This window comes from Nelumbo lutea, chromosome 1 (genome assembly GCF_056320005.1).
Source record: "Nelumbo lutea isolate HS-2025 chromosome 1, American lotus-T2T, whole genome shotgun sequence".
Lineage (NCBI taxonomy): Eukaryota > Viridiplantae > Streptophyta > Magnoliopsida > Proteales > Nelumbonaceae > Nelumbo > Nelumbo lutea.
The window spans coordinates 60,587,997-60,610,029 of record NC_142684.1 but is presented as its reverse complement, the minus strand read 5'-3'; the positions used below and the strand labels follow the sequence as shown (position 1 = coordinate 60,610,029).

Sequence of the window (22,033 nt, the reverse complement as noted above, 5' to 3'; positions counted from 1 at the left end):
AGCCTGTTGAACGGTTATTATGTTCAGCTAATACAAACCTCAACTTTCATTTGTGACAAGAAGGTCAGTTTAGAATTTAAAATCAACACTCAAGTCTAAAGTCCGATTATTGATATTATGTTGAGTATTAAATTTATCGAAATGTTCATGGAGTAGTTCATAAATCGTTGCATTGTTTCTTCATTAATTCAATTACAAGAAAGAAAATAGGAAAGAAGGGTTAAGAACTAGGATTTTAGATATTCAATGTACAAAAGAGTCTCATGAAATATGCAAAGGGACATTTGTAATTTTTGAATGTTTCAGAAGGCACATGACATCACGTACTCCAATAACTAACAAAATGCTAATGGTTGGATTTGAGTGTTGATATATGCAAGTGAAAGTTGATGCCCTAATGTAGACTGCAAGACCATGGACCACAAGGCAAAGGACAAGGTTGGAGTGAAATCGCCACCAAGTTGTAAGATTGCACCCTTAACTTTGATCTCATCATCATGTCAAAACCTCGTGAGTGACAAAGCGTGCATAGTTTATGTGGACCTGATCTTATGTTGTTAGCATGATTTAGGTTAGACCTATTCATGGATCAGGCCGAGTTTGTCTATGTGTTAATAGAAAACATTCAAGTCCGAGCTCGAGCCCGGTTCGACCATCGGGCCTAGGTCTTGAGCCTAAGTTTGGCCCTTATATAAAGTTCGAAGCTTGGGCTCAAGACCAAACCCAGCCAGAAATTTAAAAATAGATTTTTCTTTTTTATTCAATAAAATTTATTTATATTAAAAGTCCTCAAAACTCAAAAATAATAAAAGATCTCATTATTACTTGAAAAAAGAGAAGAGAAACAAATAAAAAATAATATATATAATTAAATAAAATATATTTTTTATTATAATATATATATATATATATTATAAAGTCGGGCTCAAGCCAGGCTTTTGTGAGAAACCCGAGCCTGAGTCCACGGGCCTAAAATAATGTTCAAGCTTGATTTAGAACAGGTCGGGTCAGGCCAGCCCGTCAGGCTACCCAACCCATGAACAAGTCTAATTTCGATTGAGTAGTCACCTACCTCACACATTCAAATTGGTATTCAAACACCTTTTCCTTGCTAATTTCCTTTATTAGCTACTACTTGTCTATTCACTTTAATCACATTTTTGCTTATCTATTTTGGTGCAATGTTTTGGGCACCAAAATTATAAACCTTTTCTCTTAGCCTTATATAAGCAAAGCTAAGCCTTGTAATAGACAACTTTTTGGTTAAATTGAACCGAGCTATTACCTTTTTCCCTTAGGCATCTTCTTCCTCTTCTCTCTTGTTGAACTTATTTTTGAGCCACAAAGACCCCAAAATTCCTACAATCATCTACTTGAGTAAAGGTTAAGATCATTGCTTCTATGAGTTACAAAACAGAGAGGTTGTTATTATTTTGTTGCTTCAGTCATCAACTGTTGCAACTTTTCTTGCTGTCACTGGTTATTCTTTGTGAGTCTTCCTTTATTAGAAAATATTAGCCACACCGTGCCCTTAAGTAGGGGTAGCTTTGAGTCAAGTCAAGCCGAATATCTAGTTATCTAAGCTTTCCTCAACATAAAAACATCAGGCTTAAGTCCGGGCTTGATTTCAATTTGAGCTAGAGACATGAGCTCAAATTTGGCTCGACTTAAAAGCTTATATGTTCGAGGTCATACATATAAAAAATTATTTGTTATTATATATAAAAATTAAAAATATTATATATAATATAAGGTCACTTAGGCCCATAAGTCTTACGAGCTAAGCTTTATTAGGCTTGAGCTCAGCTACTAGTAAACGAGCCTACATGCTCAAGTTCAACTTGAAGATTGGTTTAAACCAATCCAAATCAAGCTTTTAAGTGGCATTGGAAATAGGGGTTGTTTCACTTATGTTGGACCCCATTGAGCAAGGGAATGCCTTGTGTGGAGTGGTTGGCACCTACAATTAAGCAATTCAATCCACACTATATCGTGGACGTGGATTGAACAAGGCGTATCGGTATCGGTAGCGGGTCATACTAGCACAGGATACGCTACGACTGTAAATGTATCCTTCCAGTCATGCATATTAGTTCGATCGGTACGCCACCATATTGGTGTGTATCGTGCAGTATTGGCCGATACGGTCCAACACATCAATACAGAAGCATATCAAACCTTTGTTTGACAACTTCAATATAAAAAATGCGACTAGCACAACTTGAATCCAAGACCACAACTCGCCTAGCGTCGAATAATAATCCATCTTTAGCCACTCAGACAACATATCTTTCATGGTAATAAATGGAATATATTAACTTTTATTACTCAATATTACATAAAATCCCAACAACCAACATACACGTATCTTCAACAACTCCAATTACAAATTAAAAAGAATAATATTTAAAATTAATATTTTATAAACTAATAGAATAAATAATCTACCAAATCCACATTTATATCAAAAAGTTGATTTTTAATTTAAAAAATTTATAAAATATTAATAATAGAATAATTATTTTAATACTTAAAATTTACTAATTTTCGCATGATATATATCTCAAAATTTTTATAAATTAATAATTAATATTTTAATTTTCTATAAATAACCATGTATTTATCATTTACAAAAATAAAAATATTTAAAAATGTAATATAAATTGAATCTATCAAATCCACTAATATATATTTATATTAAAAAATAATTTTTGTACTTTAGAATTTTATAAAAATAAAAATATTATTAATGAAATAATTATTGTAGTAATTAAAATTTGTGAATTTTCATATAATATATCTTTAAAATTTAAATAGATTTGATATATTTTAAGTTAAGATTATATATTTTTATAAATTATCAGTTAATTCTGATTTGCATTTTATAATAACATATTTATTGTTTACAAAAATGAAAATATTGTTTACCAAAATTTTGAGAATTAATTTTTAGTTAACATTTTTGTTAATGTTAAAAATTATAAGTAGTAAAATAGAAAAAATGATATAATAATTGAAATATAATAGTGGTGTATGTTTTGTGCCTTGGATTTTAATATAAAATAAGATAGTAATGGATTTGTGCATGTATTAATTTGTAAAAATCTATATAGTATGTTTCTTGGAATCTTGATTAATGCATATCAATAAAATTGTATGATATCTACACATTCTTTTATATTAATTGTAATATATTTCTTTATATATACTGTCAAAATATACAATTCTTATATATGTATACATTATTTGTAGCTATTTTGACATTAAACCTATTGTTAGTAATATATTTATGAAATTAATATTCATTTTCCTAGTGTATCCAAGTGTTTCCATGTTTTTCGTCTATATCCATGCATTTCCAAAGCATATCCATATCTGTATCCGTACCCATGTTATTTGATACGGTACTCGATACCAGTTCTTTAATCCTTGCATCCACACCATAGTACAAAATGCTTTGATAAAGTGTGTTATGGTTCATGTCACAATAATGCCTAGTAGATTGAAATGCTCCATGCTTTATTGATCCACAATACCAAACACCCCTTGTTGCACAAGCAACTTAATCCAAGAAGGAGGTGGATTGGGTTCTATATATTTCCTCCCCAACTATTGCCTCCTCAAAATAAATATCAATGCAAGAATAATTGAGAACAATAATATGAAGTGTAGAATATACAAAAATAACAAGATTGATATTGAATATCAACAAGATATATCAAGAACAAATGAAAAATAACAAAGAGTACATACAAAATTTGTAGATGTTTAGCTAAATTCAAACTACGTCCTCTCTAAACACAACACTTGATAGTTTCCACTATATCAGCTAGACTTTCGGGTACAAGCAAAACATTTACACCAATTGGACTTCCGAGTGCCAACAAGACCTTTCACCATATAGACTTGTGGGTGCTATCCCAACCTTGTAGTGTTCAATCACAAAATACTCTACAGCTCTCAACTAGAAAACCACTAGCTAATCAAGTACAAGTGTATCAATGATAAACAATATAATGGTTCTTCCAAGCTTATATGCAAATACTAACTAAACTATTATGCAAGAGAATGCAGTAAAGTATATGGACTATAACACTTGAAGAGATTCAAGTTTCTTTAGTAAGAATTGAGCACAAATGGATTTTTAGCTTTTTCTCACAAAGATGAAACTCTTTTTTGCTCATAATCTCATTATTCCCTTTTTCTCTCTTACTTCTTATTCTCTTTCTTAGATAGAACTTTTGTACAATGCACTTCCTTACAAATTTTTGCTCAAATTCATGCATAAATAGCATGAATCAAAGTTAGCTCCTAATATCAATGAACTAATCCCAACCATCCATGTACTTGGATTTGAATTAATTTGAGCCATCCAAATAATTCAGTCCAAGAATTTATGATATCAAAGTGGTCTCTTGAAATTATTTAATTACTCATGACTAGGGGTGGCAATGAGTCGAGCTTTTCACGAGCTGCTCAAGCTCGACTCATGAAAAGCTTGGCTCGGTTTTATCCGAGCTCAAGCTCTAGCTCTAGCTCAAGCCCAATTCAGTGGCTCAATTATTAAACGAGCCGAGCTCAAGCCTACTAGAGCTTGGCTCGTGAGGCTCGCGAGTTGGCTCGAATATATATATATATATATATATATATATATATATATATATATATATATATATATATATATATATATAAAATAAAATTATAGAAAATAATATATATGTATATATAATAAAATATTATAATTATTAATTATTATAGTTCTTAATTTTTTAAATATAAAATAAAAAAATATTTATAATTTTTATTTTTATAAAATATTTTTATAATAAAATATTTTTGTAAAATATAAAATGAGCCAAGCCGAGCTCGAGCCTTGTAGAATAGTCTCGAGCTGAGTTTGAGCTTGGTACTATTTGGCTCAGCTCAAATCGAATCCACCCCTACTCATGACCACCATAATAAGTTCCTCCTTAAGTATATTGATTAAAACTATCTTCCTCAATCCAATAATTTCATAATGAGGGAGAAATTGAGGAAGATGTCACCTATAAAATTAAAGAAGGATGGGAAAATTGGAGAAGTGCATCAAAAGTCTTATGTGAAAAGAAAATACAACATAGATTAAAAGGAAAAAAAATCTATAAAACAATTGTAATGCCAATTATGTATAGATAAGTGGGCAATCAAGAAACATGTCCAAAACAATGAGTGTAGTAGAAATATGTATGATAGGATGGATGAGTAAAAAACTAGAAAGGCTAGGGTTAGAAAAGATATCATTTATAGGAACCTAAGAGTAGATCCAGCAAGTAGTAAAATAAGAGAAAGTAAACTGAGATGGTTTGGTTACATGCTTAGAGGTAAGAAGAGCTAGGGGCATACAAAAATGGAATGGCAAAACAAGATTCATGTAGCTAGTCCCATATAGTTGGGATAACGCTAAGATGATGATGGTCTAAGTAAGTTCAAATATCTCAATTGACCTTAGCCCTTCAATTAATGTATTAAAATTTCTAAAAACATTAAATAAAATAGAATACCAAAAATAACATAAATTTATAATAAAAACATCCAATGATGCATCAACCTAATTTTGGAATACATTAGATTATGGCTAAACATTGGTACATTATATAGATTGATGTATTAGATAGTGTACACCCTTAGCTCCTATTAGTTTGATGTACATAAACATTTATCAATAAATAAATGAAGTACATTAATGTTTTATGTTGAAATTGTTGTGTTTTTGTGAATTACTCCTTAAACTGGACATTTATGAGACTAGTATTATTTTAGAATGTTTTTAGCCATTGGATAGATTTTAGTAGTTTACCTTGACAAGACTGGCACTAGTGTATTTTGTACAACTAGTTGGTGTTTAGAAGAAACATTGAATTTGAACTAATTTTCAGTTATGCCCTATACCTTAGAGATAAATGAGCAAAACTAGAAAGTTGCACTTAATCACAGACTTTACTATGATACTGTACTATGTTTTGAATTAAATTGTCTTTGATATGCCAACCAATGCGATCCATTAGGGGTCAAATATCTGGGTATGTTAGGGCTGTTTAGGAAATTACTTAAGAGGGTAGGGATGCCAACGAGGTGGGTTTGACATGGTTTGCCTCAACCCTAACCTAACCCTCCAAGACCTCAACTCAAACCCTGACCCGCCTTAAAAATACATAATTTATGAACCCAACCCGACCCTATAGGACCTAACTTGATACCAATCTGACCTGACCCATAGCATTTCAATTGTATATTTTAACACGTTTTGAAGACCTAAAATCCAATAGTTTAAATTAGGAAATTGTTTTATAGATTTTAAGGTGTCACTTTTCCCATTTAAAAAAAAAAGAAAATCAAAACAAACATGTAAATAAATCTTAAACTTTAAAGCTATAGAGTTGGAAGTCAAAAAGTTACAAGAATACATTGTATATATGTAAGGTATCATGAATCGACAGGGCAAGTCAGTCAAAACCCAAACCCGATCCGAACTCAACTTGGGTTGAAGAATCAAAACCGTAACATAACCTTAAAGCCAAATATGCTGACTCATTGACATTCCTATGAGTGGGTGGTCATAGTGATAGAATCGACAGATAAAGTGAATATTAGGATTTACACTTTCTCTAATGGAAACCTAAACTATCAATAGTGGATTTCAATTGTATTTGAAATTTGATTTGCAAAATGTATTTATATGTTATATTGTTATTTTTCGAAAAATGTTTATAAAAGGTTTTAATCCTAAGATCCATCTAAGCAGAGAATGTGATACTACATTTTGCAATAGGGGAAGATGTCATTCCTTGTAAATAGTGTTTTGATGATTATAGGCCGAGAGGTTAGGTGTAAGAGACAATTATAGGGTTGATTACCTATTGGGCTTCATTTACATAAGTACATTGTCTTTGGATCTTCATAGGATGGTCAAATCCAACAATCATTTATGTGTAATGTTGGGCCCAAACTGAGTCCAAGTTGATTGGGTTAAGGGTTTATTGCCCTTGAGTAGTGAATTCAGCCTAATATCTTCTCTAGGTGGGGTTGAACCCTTATGGATTTGTGTAAGAATTTTGTGGGTCCCATGCTATACAATATTCAGGCCTAACATGGCCATACAACACCTTGGGATGTGAGCCGTTAAAAAAATAGGCCTAAGGCTCGTTACTAATGTGATTAGTTAAGTGATCACATGCATGTGATTTGGATCGAAAATGGGTATGGATCTAGGTATGGAGCATCCAACCTCTTAAGAACATAATGCTTATCTAATTAGAGATAAAGTATTGATCCAAATCTGATTTGGATCAGCTCCTAATAGGATTAGGAGAGTGCTCTATATAAGGGACTAAGAGGGGAGGAATAATTCACTTTATTCTCTCCATCATCTTGCTCTCTTATCTTCTCCCTTGCTTCCCACAAAACCTAATTCAAATCAACTATGTTAGGGGCTGATCCTCATCGGTTTTCTAATGTGTTTTTGAAAGAAAAACATTAGAGGATACTAGGTTCACACATCCATGTTGATCCAAGCAAGTTGGGAATTGGTTTTGCTGAAATAGTGTTGTTGAATCTACTTTGTACACAACTGTGCCATCTTCAGTTGGAGGCTGATTTTGGATTTGATATTGGGCGTGAATTACCACTCTGGAGCTGTACACTATGGTTTCTGTATCAGGTATAATCAGTTTTAATTTGGATTTCAAATCTAATTTGGTCCAATGCAAGATTGACCTCAAAATTTAATTTCTGATTTCAAAATCACTAGGAAACTAGTTCCTGATTTGGTTAAAAATTTTAAAAAATCCAGCCAACCACTGGATTTGGTTTAGTCATGTCTAATTTGACTTATAACCCTTCCAATAGGATGATATTAGTCTATTAATCTATGAGTGCTTTAACAACGTAGATTTTTTAGTCAATTTGCTACATTATTTGTATGGCCTTGATTTGTTGAAATCTTGGTATACTTGAATCGTTAAGATTAATTCATTGATATTAAGAAACCATTTGTTGGCTTAGAACTTTTGATTTTTTTTTATGATAAAGGGTAAGAAGATTAATCTGATACATCAGTTGGATGGGATAGATTAAATGAAATCTTGGTATAATATATCCCTTTTAGATTGGGATAAAATTTTCATACACCATTTGGATGGTGAGATTCATTAACTGATTTCAAAAGGCCTTTTTAATGGTCTAGATCTTAGGTTTTACTTAAAACGTAGATTTATTAGATATTTTCCTGAATTACTTGTATGGTTGAGATTAGATGAAATCATGATAAATCACTTAGATGGATTGGATTAGATGAAATTTTGATTAACCATTTGGCTAGTTAGGATTCATCACATGATTTCAGGAGGCACATTTGATTGTCCATATCTTAGATTTTACTTGACACATTACTTTATGTGGCTTAGATTTTTTTAGATATTTTCATATGCATCATTTGTATGCTGAGAATAACTGAAACCTTTGTACCTTACTTGGATGGTTTAGATGAATTCATCAATTTGGATGAGCTAGATTAGATAAATTCTAGGCAAATGATTTGGATGATTGAGATTGATTGATTTAGGGTATTTTGATGCCCGAATTTCAGATGTTATTTGATACTTCATTTTATGTGGTTGTATTTTATAGAATTTTTTAAAGTTACTTGAATGATTGGGATTAGTGAAAATCTCGGTTATTCAAACATATAGATAACGAATAGACAATTTTTTATTTCATATTCATATTCATTGTTAACATTATCAGAGTGGGTTTTGGGGTGGGGGGAATTTGATGCAAAACATATTGTTGGAAGGGTTAGAAATAAGATTGGACATGGTTGAACCAGATCTAGTGGCTAGTCAAATTTTTAAAAATTTTCTACCTCAACCTGGAACCAGTTTCCTAGTGATTTTAAAATATGAAATTTCGTAATTGATCTTGCATGACCAGATTTGACACTCAAATTAATTTTTGATTATATGAAGTCCATAAATACAACTCCCAAAGTAGTAGTTCACACCCAATGCCATACCTAAATTGGCCTCCTATTGAAGACGACGCAATAGTGAAGTAAAGACGATTCAGCAACCCATCCTTTTGTAAAAAAAAAAAAAAAAGACCTTTCAACTTCCTTAGGATTGATGCAGAAATGTGTGTCTTCTGAAAACTAATGTTTTTCTACAAAAACTTAGTTAGCAACTAAAGGAAATCAGTCTCTACTAGGACTGGTTTGAACTAAGGTTTTTGGGAAACAAAGGGAGAGAGAGAGAGAGAGCTATTAATAGCTTAGTTCGACCCTTCCTTCCCTTCCCTTATATAAAGCATTCTCCCAGTCCTACTAGGAGCTAAATTCAAATCAGATTTGGACCAGGGTTTATCCTTATTAGATAACTCTATCTTATTAGAAAAATGGGTGCTCCATACCCATACTCATAACCCAAAGTCGCCCTATGTCAAGTTGTCATGTACATACTTAACTAATCATATTAGTAATGGGCCTTAGGCTCATTTTCTTTAATGACTCACTTTCTTATGCATTGCAAAGCCATATAGGTCTGAACATTGTAGGGTGTGGGATCTACAAAGGTCTCATACAAATCCACAAGGATTCGATCTTACCCCATCAAGAGGTTAGGCTAAATTCAACTTGGGCTCAGTTTGGGCCCAACATCTAAACATAAATGATTCTTGGATTCGGTCACCCTTTGAAGATCCAAGGATAATGTATTTGTGCAAGATGAAGCCCATCGGGTAATCAACCTTCTAATGTTCTCTTACACTTAACCTTCGGTCCATAATCATCAAAACATTGCTTACAAGTAGACCTATTCATGGGTTGGGCTCGGGCCTGGCTTTTGCCAAATTTTGAATGGGCTCGACCCAAAGCCCAGCCAGTGAACAAGTCTATTTGCAAGGAAGGACCTCTTCCCTTACTCAGGTGATTTCCTGAATTGCCCCAATATGTCAATTATTTGACCCTTGATGGATCAAGGGTAGAAGATAAATTCATTTTATATTTTTTTTAGAGAGTAGAGGGAGCTTTTAGTTCAACCTTTTTGGTGGTTTTGAGTTCATGGCCCAATTAGATTCAAGGTCTAGTTTGTGAAGGGCCTAAGTACATACAGTTCTGGTTTGTGTCTTTGGCCTTAGGAGAAGGGAATTAAGTGTTCCTAGGTAGGTAACGTTCCCTTCCTTTTCATTTAGATTGGTTTGCTTTAGGGAGCTTTTGGTCTCTTTCCATTTTCATGCCCCTATTGAAAGGCATAGATCATGAACCTAGAAAAGGGGTTGGCTTATAGTTGCTACTTTGTTAGTTCAATCATTTGCATTCGATCTTCTTGCTCATGCATCATTATAGGGTGATAGTTTGATTGTCCTTTTTTAATATGTCAAATTAATATGCTCATGCATCATTTGGGCCAATAATTTATTTCTTATCTTTCCTGTTGCTTACCTTATAACATGCCATGCAGAATTGCATTTAAGCATGTAGATTGGGATTTAATATTTTCTAAGGACCAATAAGGAATGCAATGTTCTATTTCCCTAGACTTTTCTAGTGGGTTTTGAGCAATGACTGAGGCACCCCCCACTTTATTTTATAAGTTTGTTACTTATTTGCATTAAACCTATTTTAAGGCATGAGGGAATGAAATAGAGTTTGGGGCTTTGGCTCTAGATGGGTGTGGTGTCTAATCCCTTCTACACTTGTATCTTAATCCCTTACCTAGGATGGTAAGATCTAATTGCTTTCAAGTCACTTAAAGAATTTTAAGATTTCTTAAACTAATGTTTTCAAAATTTCCTTACTTTCCATCTCTTTTTTTTTTCTAATTTTTGTGTAAAAATTAGGTGACAACTCCTAACACACCCCAACCACAACCCCACTTCGTTGTGGCCCCATGCCCATGGGCTATCCACCACAACCTGGTCCATTTGTAGCAGACCAGGTCAAGTTGGACCAATATTCAGTCCATTAACTGCCCTAATTGTAAAGCCAAGGCATGAATCAACATTATATGGTAAAGAGATGTACCTTAGCTTTGGTTTTATTACTTCTCAACTTAATTGGTTGGCTTATCATTCTTTGTGCCATATTGGCTAAGAAGTTGTTGCCCAATTACTTTTGTTATACTTGTGCAAACACTCGATCTCCAATCTTTCTTCCATTAACATATGAAAAGTAGTCCTCAAAATTAATTTGTATATTCATCTTTTTTATTTGAGAAAATCTATGATGCGGAAAAGATATGGTATGAAAAGAGTTTTGACCAATCAAAATCCACCCATGAATTTTGATAAATAACACCTGATTGGCTATCACGTTTATGATTCCATTTGACTGGTCAAAAGTTTTTCAGATATTATATCTTTTCCATATCATAGGCGAACCCTTTTTATTTAGGTTGTTAATGATTAAATTAAAATCCCCTTCATGCAAATTTTTGGCTTCACTTTCTTTCATTGGTATATGTTTTTCCTTGTTGCCTATGCTTTTAATTACTACATTGACTAATTGTGTTGATGCCTAGCAGCCTATGCACCTATGTTGGTTTGTATGTCCATCTTTACATTGATGCGTCAAAGTTTATTTTCAACCGATTTTGTCTAAGTCGGTTTAACCCATATTTGGTTTTTTCCTTTACAATTTTGTTTGTTGGCTTCATACTTTTCCTTTTTCATCTTATATTGAGGTCTTTTACTCTAACAAACTCTTTCTACATTAGGTTGTGTTTGTTTATGCTGGTTCGATTTTGCATACATTTGTTCATGGTGAAAAAATTTTTCATAACTCAAGGAAAATATGTACATAGTAGACATTTACCCCAAAAATGACAACAAAGTTTACAATGATTAATTTCTCTGGTGATGTAGCAAAAATAAATCAATTCCAGTCTCATTAGTTTGTTCATACCCAACATCCAGCATGTATATTTGGTGATTCTAAACAATGTTTTCAAAATCGATCCAAAGTCTGAACCGCTTTTCCCATTGGATCTTGGGTCAGTGGTTCAACCATCCAGGTGTGTGTGGGTGGGTGTAATGTTTTGTGTATAATCATATACACAAGCATCTTTGTGTATTACTTATGTGTATGTATACAAAAAATTTGTATAAATCAATTGGAACAACAAACACAAAAAAGGAACAGATGGATCGTTAAACTTAAAAAGATGATATTTTCAATATATATAGAAATACTTTTCTACCGAAAGAAATACAATCATATGAAGTTACAAACACCGAAAATGAACCAATCAATAATCTATCTATACTATTTTAAAAAGCAAGAATAGCTTCAAGAATATTTTTAGAATTTTCTAAGGACAAAATTTACCCCTCTATATTTAAATTTATTGATAAAAAATGAGGGCAAATAGGGTAATTGGTTCTTGATATTAAATGAGTTGAAAAGAGGTAATATAAAGATATTCAATGCATTTAATTCTCTCTCATTAAATCCAATATTTAAGTTATTAACTTGCATTCATGTTTGTTGAATCATATATTTAAGTTATTTTTATTTCTTCTCATCATTAAGTTATATTAATTAAATTCGTACTTAATAAATTAATAATTTCAATAACATAAAAGCTTATACTTTTTAAATTTATACAACAAAAACAGTGTTTTCATCTAGGTGGTGGTAAGAAATTAAATCATTTTGGGTCAAATGGGTTAATCCATGTTGCCACGATTAAATAACAAAACTAAAAAATAGATAAAATCAAAAAATCAAAAATTAAAAAAAATTGGGAACATTTTTAACATACATATTAAACAATAATAAGTATGATAAATAAGAAATATTTTTATTAATGATGGAAATGAAATGTAAAATTTAAAATCAATTGGAAATAAAAATATTTTCCTATTCTCTCTCATTAAATCCTATATTTAAGATATCTTTTTCTCATCATTAAATTCTTGTAACTAAATCCACAATATTAATTTTAATAGCATAAAAATAAATATTTTGAAAAGTAATTTGAAAGCAAAACCATTTTCTTCTCTCCCAGTGGTGGACAAGCAACTCGACCATTTGGGGGTCAAATGGATTAATAAATAATACCATAATTAAATAATAAAAAATTAAAATAAATAACTATGAAATGTAAGAAGAATTTTTATTAATGATGAAAATGGAATGTCAATTTCAAAATCTACCTAGAAATGAAATGATGTCATAGTCAAATAATAAAATTTTTAATAATAGAAAATTCAAAGAATCACAAAAATAAAATAAAAAGATAGAGAAAATTTTGGGCACATATCTAATGTTATATATTTATAAAAATAAAATATTGGGTGCATCTCTAATATTGTGCATTCATTATATTGAACAAAAATAAGTTTTATACATAAGAAATACAATATTTTATCAATGATGGAAATGTAATACAAAATTTAATTTCAACCTAGAAATCAAACAATTTTTTATTTTTAGATGGTGGGTTAGTGGTTTGAGTCAAATGATACCATAGACAAACAAAAATTAAGTGTAATAAGCAAAAAACATTTTATATAATGTAAATGAAATATATAATTTAAAGGGAAAATTATAGTCAAAGCCGATTATACATTTAAAATTATGATGCAGATTGGTCCAAAAACCAACAAAACTTTGACAACTAGGTCTACATTTCAAATTATAAACCCCCATGTCATCGGAAGCTTATGTGGTTGTTGCTAGCATGGGACTTTTAGTCCATGTTGGATACAGCAAAAAACCTATACCAAAAATAGGTTTTCAATTTCTCTCCCATTCCCTCCCTTCTCTCTCTCTCTCATAGTCATCTCTTGATCTCCCGCTCTCTCCTGTCTTTCCCACTCTCTCAGCTTCAGTCTGTAGCTAAATCAAAAACCTCTCTCCTCTCTCTCTATTGTTCTCCCTCAATCTTTCTCATTCTTCTCCACACTCTCCCTCTTGTTCAATATCTCATTCTCCCTCAATCTCTATCATTCTCCAATTGGTGTAATGATCTCATTATTACTTGAAAAAAGAGAAGAAAAATAAAGAAAAAATGTATTATATATGTTTTTTAATATATAAAATATATTTTTATTATATAATACATTATCAAGCCAGGCTCGGGCTCAGGTTGGGCTTTTTTGAGAAATCCCGAGCTTGGCCAAAAAAAAGTCGGGCCTAGTATTTTAAACCGAGCCCGTGGGCTTGAAATCTTGTCCATGCCCGACTTAGATCGGGTCAGGCCAGGTTGGTCCGTTGGGCTACCCGGCCCATGAACATGTGTACGTAAGAGTCCCACATTGGCAACAACCACATAAGTTTTTGATGACATGGCAAGGGTTTTTATAATTTGAAATGTAGAGCCAATTGTCAGAGTTTTGTTGGTTTATGGACCAACTTGTAGCCTACTTTTAAATGTATAGCTGGCTCCAACTATAACTTTCCTCAATTTAAAACTAATCCAAAAGAAAAGCTATTTTATTATCCAAACGGTGGGTCAGTGGTCCAACTTTTCAAAGAAATTAAATCCATGATGTCATAATTGAATAATAAATATTTAAATTTATTTTTAATCATATTGTTAGTTTTGTTAATTTCCAATTTCTGTGTTGACTGTATATCTAAAATTCAAGTAATTAATATGAAGAAAAAATTCTCACGTGCAACGCATATACTTAATTACTAGTAAAATAAAATGATAAATGCAAAATAAAATTCAAGTGATCCAACGCATGTATTGAAAGTATGAACAGAATTTTATTTTTAAACCTTTAATAAGAATGACTGATTCACCCAAAGACAAACAGGATGATAGCATGCCAGCATTGCAGATCGGAATCGTCATTACAAACTTAAAACAATGAGTGAATGGCAGCCCAAAACTGATTCATTCTCTTTGCTTCTCAGCTCAAGTATTCAAACCCTAAGTCCTTAAAAAAATATTAAAACTAAAGGAGAAATACGGGTAGGGTATCGAAAAAAGAAAAGAGGGTTGGGGCTTGGGAATCAAGATACATCATTTCATCCACAATTTTAAAAATTTCAAACCAAAAACTTGTAAAAAAATCTAGTCCACCAATTCAATTGCCTGGGTCAACAAGTCTTTGACTAAGTCAACAGTTTTTTAAGAAAGAACGGCTTTTAGGGAAACCTGAACCGAAAATTTGACTGGGTTATGGTTCGAATGGTTCGGTTGACTAGGTTAATGACGGGTTGAAAACATTGATTCTAAATATAGATCTATCAATTAGAATAAGTTATAAACAGAGCCAGTGACATATCATCAATTAATTTCTTTCTACAGATCTTTGGATCTATTACTTTCCTTTTATTGTTTGAATCTAGAATTCTACAAGTGTTATCTTTGTTTGGTTTATTTTGTTTTTTTGTTTTTTTGCTATTTTTGAATTCTAGCATAGAACCAGATTTTGATAGAACTTAAAAAATAATGTTTTCAATCTGTCATTGACCTGACCAGTTCAACTGTTCAAACCGCCAGCCTGCCAAGATTCTGGGTCTAGTTTAGTAAAACATGAAAAATGGTCAAAACCATCTAACCCAGACAGTTGGACCGTTGACCCGTTTGACCCAATGGCTGGGTCACGAATTGCACACTAACTATGTATGCAAATTTTGGGAGGCCATAACTTTGCGCTCTGATGTCCGATTGAGGTGATCTTTTTTTTTTATTATTCTAGGTATTTTTTCAAGATCTATGCGTCCTAAGGTTCCATAGGCACCTTGCCCCATTATTTTCACTAAAAACTATTTTTTGGCCTCAAATAGCAATTTTTAATATTTTTTATAAATAAAAATACATGCCTATACATACCTATAAACACACACACACACACACACACACACACACACACACACATATATATATATATATATATATATGTATGTATGTATGTATTTACATATTGTTGACATGGTACGGTCTGACCCATTTGACCCAGATGGTTGAACCAGCAACTGTCAACCTATAGGCAAAACAATTCGGCCCCAGGATCAGTATTGTTTAAAATTGGGTTTTTAAGTTGAAATTTAAGATCATATTGGAAATTTCAATCAATTCTAGCATAGAACCAGATTTTTTAGGGCCCATTTGGTACATATTTTTGGGAAGATCTTTTGGTAGCTCCGACAGTCAAAAGGCACATTGAGCTTTTGCATGAACACCTGGGGAACCCGAATCACATCTTTCTATGCGTTTTTCCGTGCGAGAATAAAACGCGAAAGATGCGAAAAGTTTTATTTGGAGCTTCCGGAAATCAACCCAAAATGGGCTTTTTGCGTCTTTTCAGCATTTTGTCTTTTGGCGATTAGATCTTCCATGCACAAAACGAAAATGGATCGAAAATCGGTCTGCCTGGCTTGTAAACAGCTGAAATACCGTGTGAAAAGATGCACCAAATGGACCCTTAATTCTTCCTATTTCTTTTCAGGGGACTTCTAACTTTGGGTAGTTGTATGGAAAGAGTGAATTTTAGCCTTGTAATAGGTTATTTGGATGCAGATTTGAAGGAAGTAGAATTAATAGAAAAAGCACTAGTGATGCTTGTCAATTTCTGGGCTCATCCTTAGGCTGTGTTTGGTTTGTAGGAAAAGGTAGGGAAGGAGGGGAAACCTGTACAAACCTGCATCTGAGTTAGATACAGGTTTCCCTTCATTTTCCTTCAAACCAAACACATCCTTAGTGTCTTGAATGTATAAGAAACAAACCTTAGTGGCATTATCCACTGTCGAGGCTGAATAAATAGTTGTAGGAAGTTGTAAAATCCAAATTCTTTGGATGAAGCAAACACATGAAGATTATGGGTAAACATTTGCTAATATCCCAGTGAATTGTGATAATACAAGTTAAATGTATATACCTTTCTAAAAATCCAGTTTAGCACTCAAGAACAAAACACATTGAAATAAAACATCACTTTATAAGGGATCACAAGTAAAGAGGGGATATTGAACTTATATTTATTGATTCAAAGAACCAACTAGGGAATATTTTTACTAAACCCCTAGGTGATGAACAATTTAGTTACATAAGAAGGGAACTGGGCATTATTGAAACAATAAGTTAGACAAAAACATTTAAATGCAAAAACCAAGCTATTTTACTCTTGAAGTGGTTAATTAAGAGTTTACTCATTAATTTGCACCAAATTAAAAGATAATGAACAATGTCTTCTTATGAAGGGTAGTTTTGACTTTATCACCAGAGAACTAACAGTCAGTTAATGGGAAGGACCAACTTGACACTTTTTAAAAGTTTAGGTACTGCAGTGACACATTTGAAAGCTCGGGTACTAATTTGACACTACCCCCAAAGTTCAGGGTACTAAGTGGAATTTTCCCTATATTTTATGTTATACTTAGTTATTAATCAAAATAATAAAAACTTATGTACTAATAATGTATTTATCTAATAATACTTTCATTATTTTTTTTTGAATTAATTCACGTAATTAGTTTAATTATCATAACTAAAAATATGAAATAATTTTAATTGTTTAATCTGAAACAATCAATATAATTTTACTTTATCTCAATTTATTGAAATTAGCTTATTAAAAAATAAGGATGAATTATTTAAACCACCACTAAGTTTTGATTCGTATAGGAAATATCCTTCAAGTGTCAAATAATTAAATATGCAAATACATCTCTTCCATTTAATTTCAATAAATAGAGATCTTGAAATTACAACAATTTAACTTAATTAACCTAATTTATTTAACTAAGATAGTTTATTTAATTAGATGAAATAACTTGGTTATCTTATATAGGTTAACTTATTATCAATTACTCGATGTACATAGCTTCATTTAGCTAATGTATTTATCTCATGCATTACAGGAGGCCCTATTAGTATAACATTAAATAAATTTATAGATTTCAAATGTTAGGATTGGCTTGAGCCTAGCCACTAGCCAGAGAGGTATAATTGGGACTATGAACAAATGGATCAAATTTGGGTATTGTATAATCCAAATACTTCATAAGGATTGAAGTGATTTGTATTCGATTCATTTATTGGATATTCAATTCAACATATAAAATTTGTATAAATTTGTATAAATATAAAACAAATATATATATTATAAAAATAATTTGGATTAGTTGAACGTAAAGGTTGTATAGTGGGTGATAGGGATGGCATTTCTTCAATCTTAAACGGCCAAGATGGGGTAGGAACGGGAAAAAAATATTTTTCCCAAATCAGTGATGGGCCAGGGTTGAGAATTATATTTAAAATGCCCCAAATACAATGGTAAATAATTAAAATACCCCTAAGTTTAATATTAATTTCTACTAATTTTTCCCAAATTCCTAAAACCTTAAGATCCCATAACCCCATTTCAAAAATAGCCTCAAATTCCTATAATGCTATTTCTAAAATATTCCCTAATTTTGATGTATTTTTAAGTGGTTGCCTCAAGACAAAAAAAATTCAAGGATTCCCCATCCCCAATAAGAAGAAGGTGCCCTGCTCCAAATCCACCTTACCACTGAGGATGGGGCAAGGATAGGGTGAGGGATTTTGGCTACATGTCGAAGATGGGAAGGGGGTGCCCCGCCCCGTTGCCATTCCTAGCTGTGAAACCAATGATAAGTTGATAGCACCCCATGTCAGTTATAAAATTCTTGGGGCCTGCAGTGAGAGGATGAGTGGTTATGGGCCCATGTATTTTATGACTGGTGTGAGGCATTACCATTGGTTCTACAGCCCACTGAACAATTATTGCATTCAGCCAATCCTTATCTCATATAAAATTAAAAAAAAAAAAAGTTTATCTAAATCCCAATTCCCACTTAATTCTAAAGAGTTTTGATACTAAAAATAATTAGATTGGATCAAGCAATATCCAGATTGCGTCCAATTAATAAATGGATCATATTTTCATATCCAATTAGATCCGATTATGGCTAAGCCAATATTCGAATCCAGTGTAAGCAAATTGGATTAAATCCAATCCATTTGCAACCCTAGGATGCAAGACTGCAAGCCATGCCAGATAGATTGGGTGAGGTAAATCCTAATGCTAAAATTCCAACACACTAAGGGGGTGTTTGGTACAGTGGCATTGTATTGTCATTGCGTTTTGAATTTATCAATATAAATTTGTGAAAAAAATATATTGCCACATCACAGTGTCATTTTAATTAAAAAATGCATGTGAAAAGCATCAAATTTGATGTCTTATGTTGAAATAGTAATTGTATTCATCAACTCAAAACATTTTATGTAGAAAAATCTTTTTTAGACAAATTTGTATCGATCAACCCTAACATCAAATTCGATTGAGTTCTCTCCTCTCCTCGGCTGGGTACGGATTTGCTCAATTTCATATACGGATTGCTCCATTGTGGTTGGATTGGGCTGGGTTGGGCTGCCCACGTCTCAATCAAAAGTTAAACTTTGATATATTTTTGTTTCAAATTTTGTTTGACTGTAGTACAAATGAAATAAATTAACATAAGAAGCAGAGTAAATTAAGATAAGAAGCAGAATAAAGTAATACTCAAAATAAAATTAAACAAAAATTTGCATTTTTTTTTTCATTTACACTCCTATACATTTGTACTAGTGCAAATAAAATTGCATTGCAACCAATGGCAACCTTAGACTTAGTGTAAAAAAAGTATAAATACAAATATATACAATACAAAACCTTATATTTTGTGTTACTATACTTGTATTTGCACAGTACATATTTGCTTTTGAACTCTTCCCATTTTCCCAAACTGCAAATATGTACAGGTTTATAAATACCACATACAAAATTTTTGCACTCTACATATTTCTATTTACACTTCTCCTATACTAAAAAGAGAAGAAACAACATAATTTGAAGGACAAGCTACATATCATACACTGTTTCAAAACTTACTGAGTTGATCAACAGTGATTGAACTCTGACACTGAAGCCCTTTACTGAGATTGAAATGTATTACAGCTTGTTGAGTTCAGAAGTGATTGATAATTGTTATAGCCCTATATTAATTAGATCCAAACTAAGGCTCCAGAATTGTACATACACATGCAGAGCTGAATCTCAAAAGAAATTCAATTGTCTCTGTCAAGGCGTTGCATGCATCCATGCCCTTATCTGTGAAGGATCTTTGGTCACTTTTCTCAGACAGAGAAGCACATACGCCACAATCCCGCACACAAACCCAAGCGCTGCACTAGATCCAACCAGTGAAACCGAGGTGCACACAAGCATCACGAATGACTCCTCCTTAGAATCCATGTCCCTGGAAGCCATGGCCAGCTCAATCCCAGCAAACAGAAGCAGAACCCCCAGCAAACCCACAGGAAACTGAGTCAACACCTTCACCAAAGAGGTCCCCAGCGCGAGACCCAACACCAACTTGGCCGCCCCCAGAATCGCCACGCACCCTCCGCTCCTTCCGCCAAACTTATACTGCCCCGCGAGTCCTCCGGCGCCATGGCAGCACGGCATGGCCCCGAACCAGCACCCCACCAAGTTCATCAACCCCACACTTACCGACACTGAAGTCGCCGAGAAGTCCTTCCCCGGAAAAAGATCCGACGACATCTTACAAACTGCGATTACCGAATTCAGCACCGAAAGTGGTAATTGAGGGACTGTGCCCTTGATGAATCCTTGCTTCCAGGCATGCCTAGACATCTTCACCACATGTATACCAGAAGGCCCCAAGCCAATCTCCTTCAGCATTCTAGGCCTCCTTATGATGGCCAAGACCACACCCAACAGAAAAACAATCATGGCTGAGGGTAGAGACACCAGAGCTCTCCAAAACCGTCTCCTTGGAGCTGGTGGCCTTGATTCACCAGGCAACTCGCCTCCAACTTCATCTTCTTCCTTGTCCTCACCTGCACCACTAACAATCACAATAAAGCAAGCACAGACAAGAGCCAAAACAAGGCCATCTAATCCGAACCAGGGTCTATTCCCAGTAGACTTCCCCTTGGAAAGTTGTTGAACGTTTCGAATGTACTTTACTGCAGCGAAGGCAAACGACAGACCCTGTGAGAGCTGAATTCCTCGAACAACAGGCAAGGGGATGAGCTTGTACACGAGTCCCATCAACCCCGTGATTCCCAATAAGAAGAGTACCGCCGATGTGCAAATTCCGGCAGCCATGACCTCCGGGATACCAAACTCTGGACCATCGGAAATTGCAACAGCCGCGATGGACTTCATGGGTTGAACTGGCATAGGAACGCCATAGATGGCACCTGTGATAATGTTGTAGATACCAGTGAAGAGAAGCGTTACACCAAGGTTAAGGTCCTTGGCTAGTGTCAAGGCCATAACTATAGGAATGTATGTTCCCAAGTCTCCCATGGCTCCATTCAGTTCCGACCATTTCGAGCTTCGGAAAGCAAGGTTCTCCTTCACCTTGGCCAGAACATTTGTGGGAAAATTAGATCTGAGGGCGTTGCAGCTGGTCGCCGAGTAGTGGTTTTGGTCCTCCATGTTGCATGAACAACATTGCAGGGTGTGGAAGAACTCAAGGTGGGTTTTTATATCCAGAGAATCTCAACCAAAAAAAGAACTAAAAAATGAGCCACTGGTTTTTCTTTTTTTTTTTTAATTTATTAATATTGTATAATATAAATATATATATGCAATTGCAATCTAAATTAAATTCGATTAAAAATAACGAAACCAAATTTGAATCTAATTATATTCCATTTGAGCAAATCCATTTGCAGCCCTAGTATCAGGGCTGGAATGGTGTAATGTGCCACCCTCAGCCACCACTTCTCTGTTTCAAGAAGACCCTTGGGCCCCATATGGGTCCCAGAGGAAGGAGAAAAAAGAGGGCAATCAACAATCAATGGTAGAGATTTTTCTCTTCTTTTTGTATCTATTAGGAGTTATTAAATCATGCTGATTTTTTTGCATAAAAAATCCATTTAAGTAGGACGCATTGAGCAGGTTTTGGTGTGAAAACATTAATGTCCTTGACTTGTGTAAATGTTGGCTAGTGAGAATTCAATGTTTTCTTGTATTCTCTTCCAATTGACTTAGAAAAAGTTTGAGT

The 22,033-nt window shown here is 33.3% G+C and overlaps 1 protein-coding gene across 1 annotated transcript; it reads right to left on the bottom strand.

Moving 5' to 3' along the window:
* Nucleotides 1–19,630: 19,630 nt before the first annotated feature.
* MOT1 (molybdate transporter 1) lies at nt 19,631–21,514 on the bottom strand. Its single transcript, XM_088945848.1, has one exon. It carries the CDS (start codon nt 21,460–21,462, stop codon nt 20,074–20,076), a length of 1,389 nt encoding a protein of 462 aa, XP_088801974.1. The 5' UTR covers nt 21,463–21,514; the 3' UTR covers nt 19,631–20,073.
* Nucleotides 21,515–22,033: the final 519 nt, after the last annotated feature.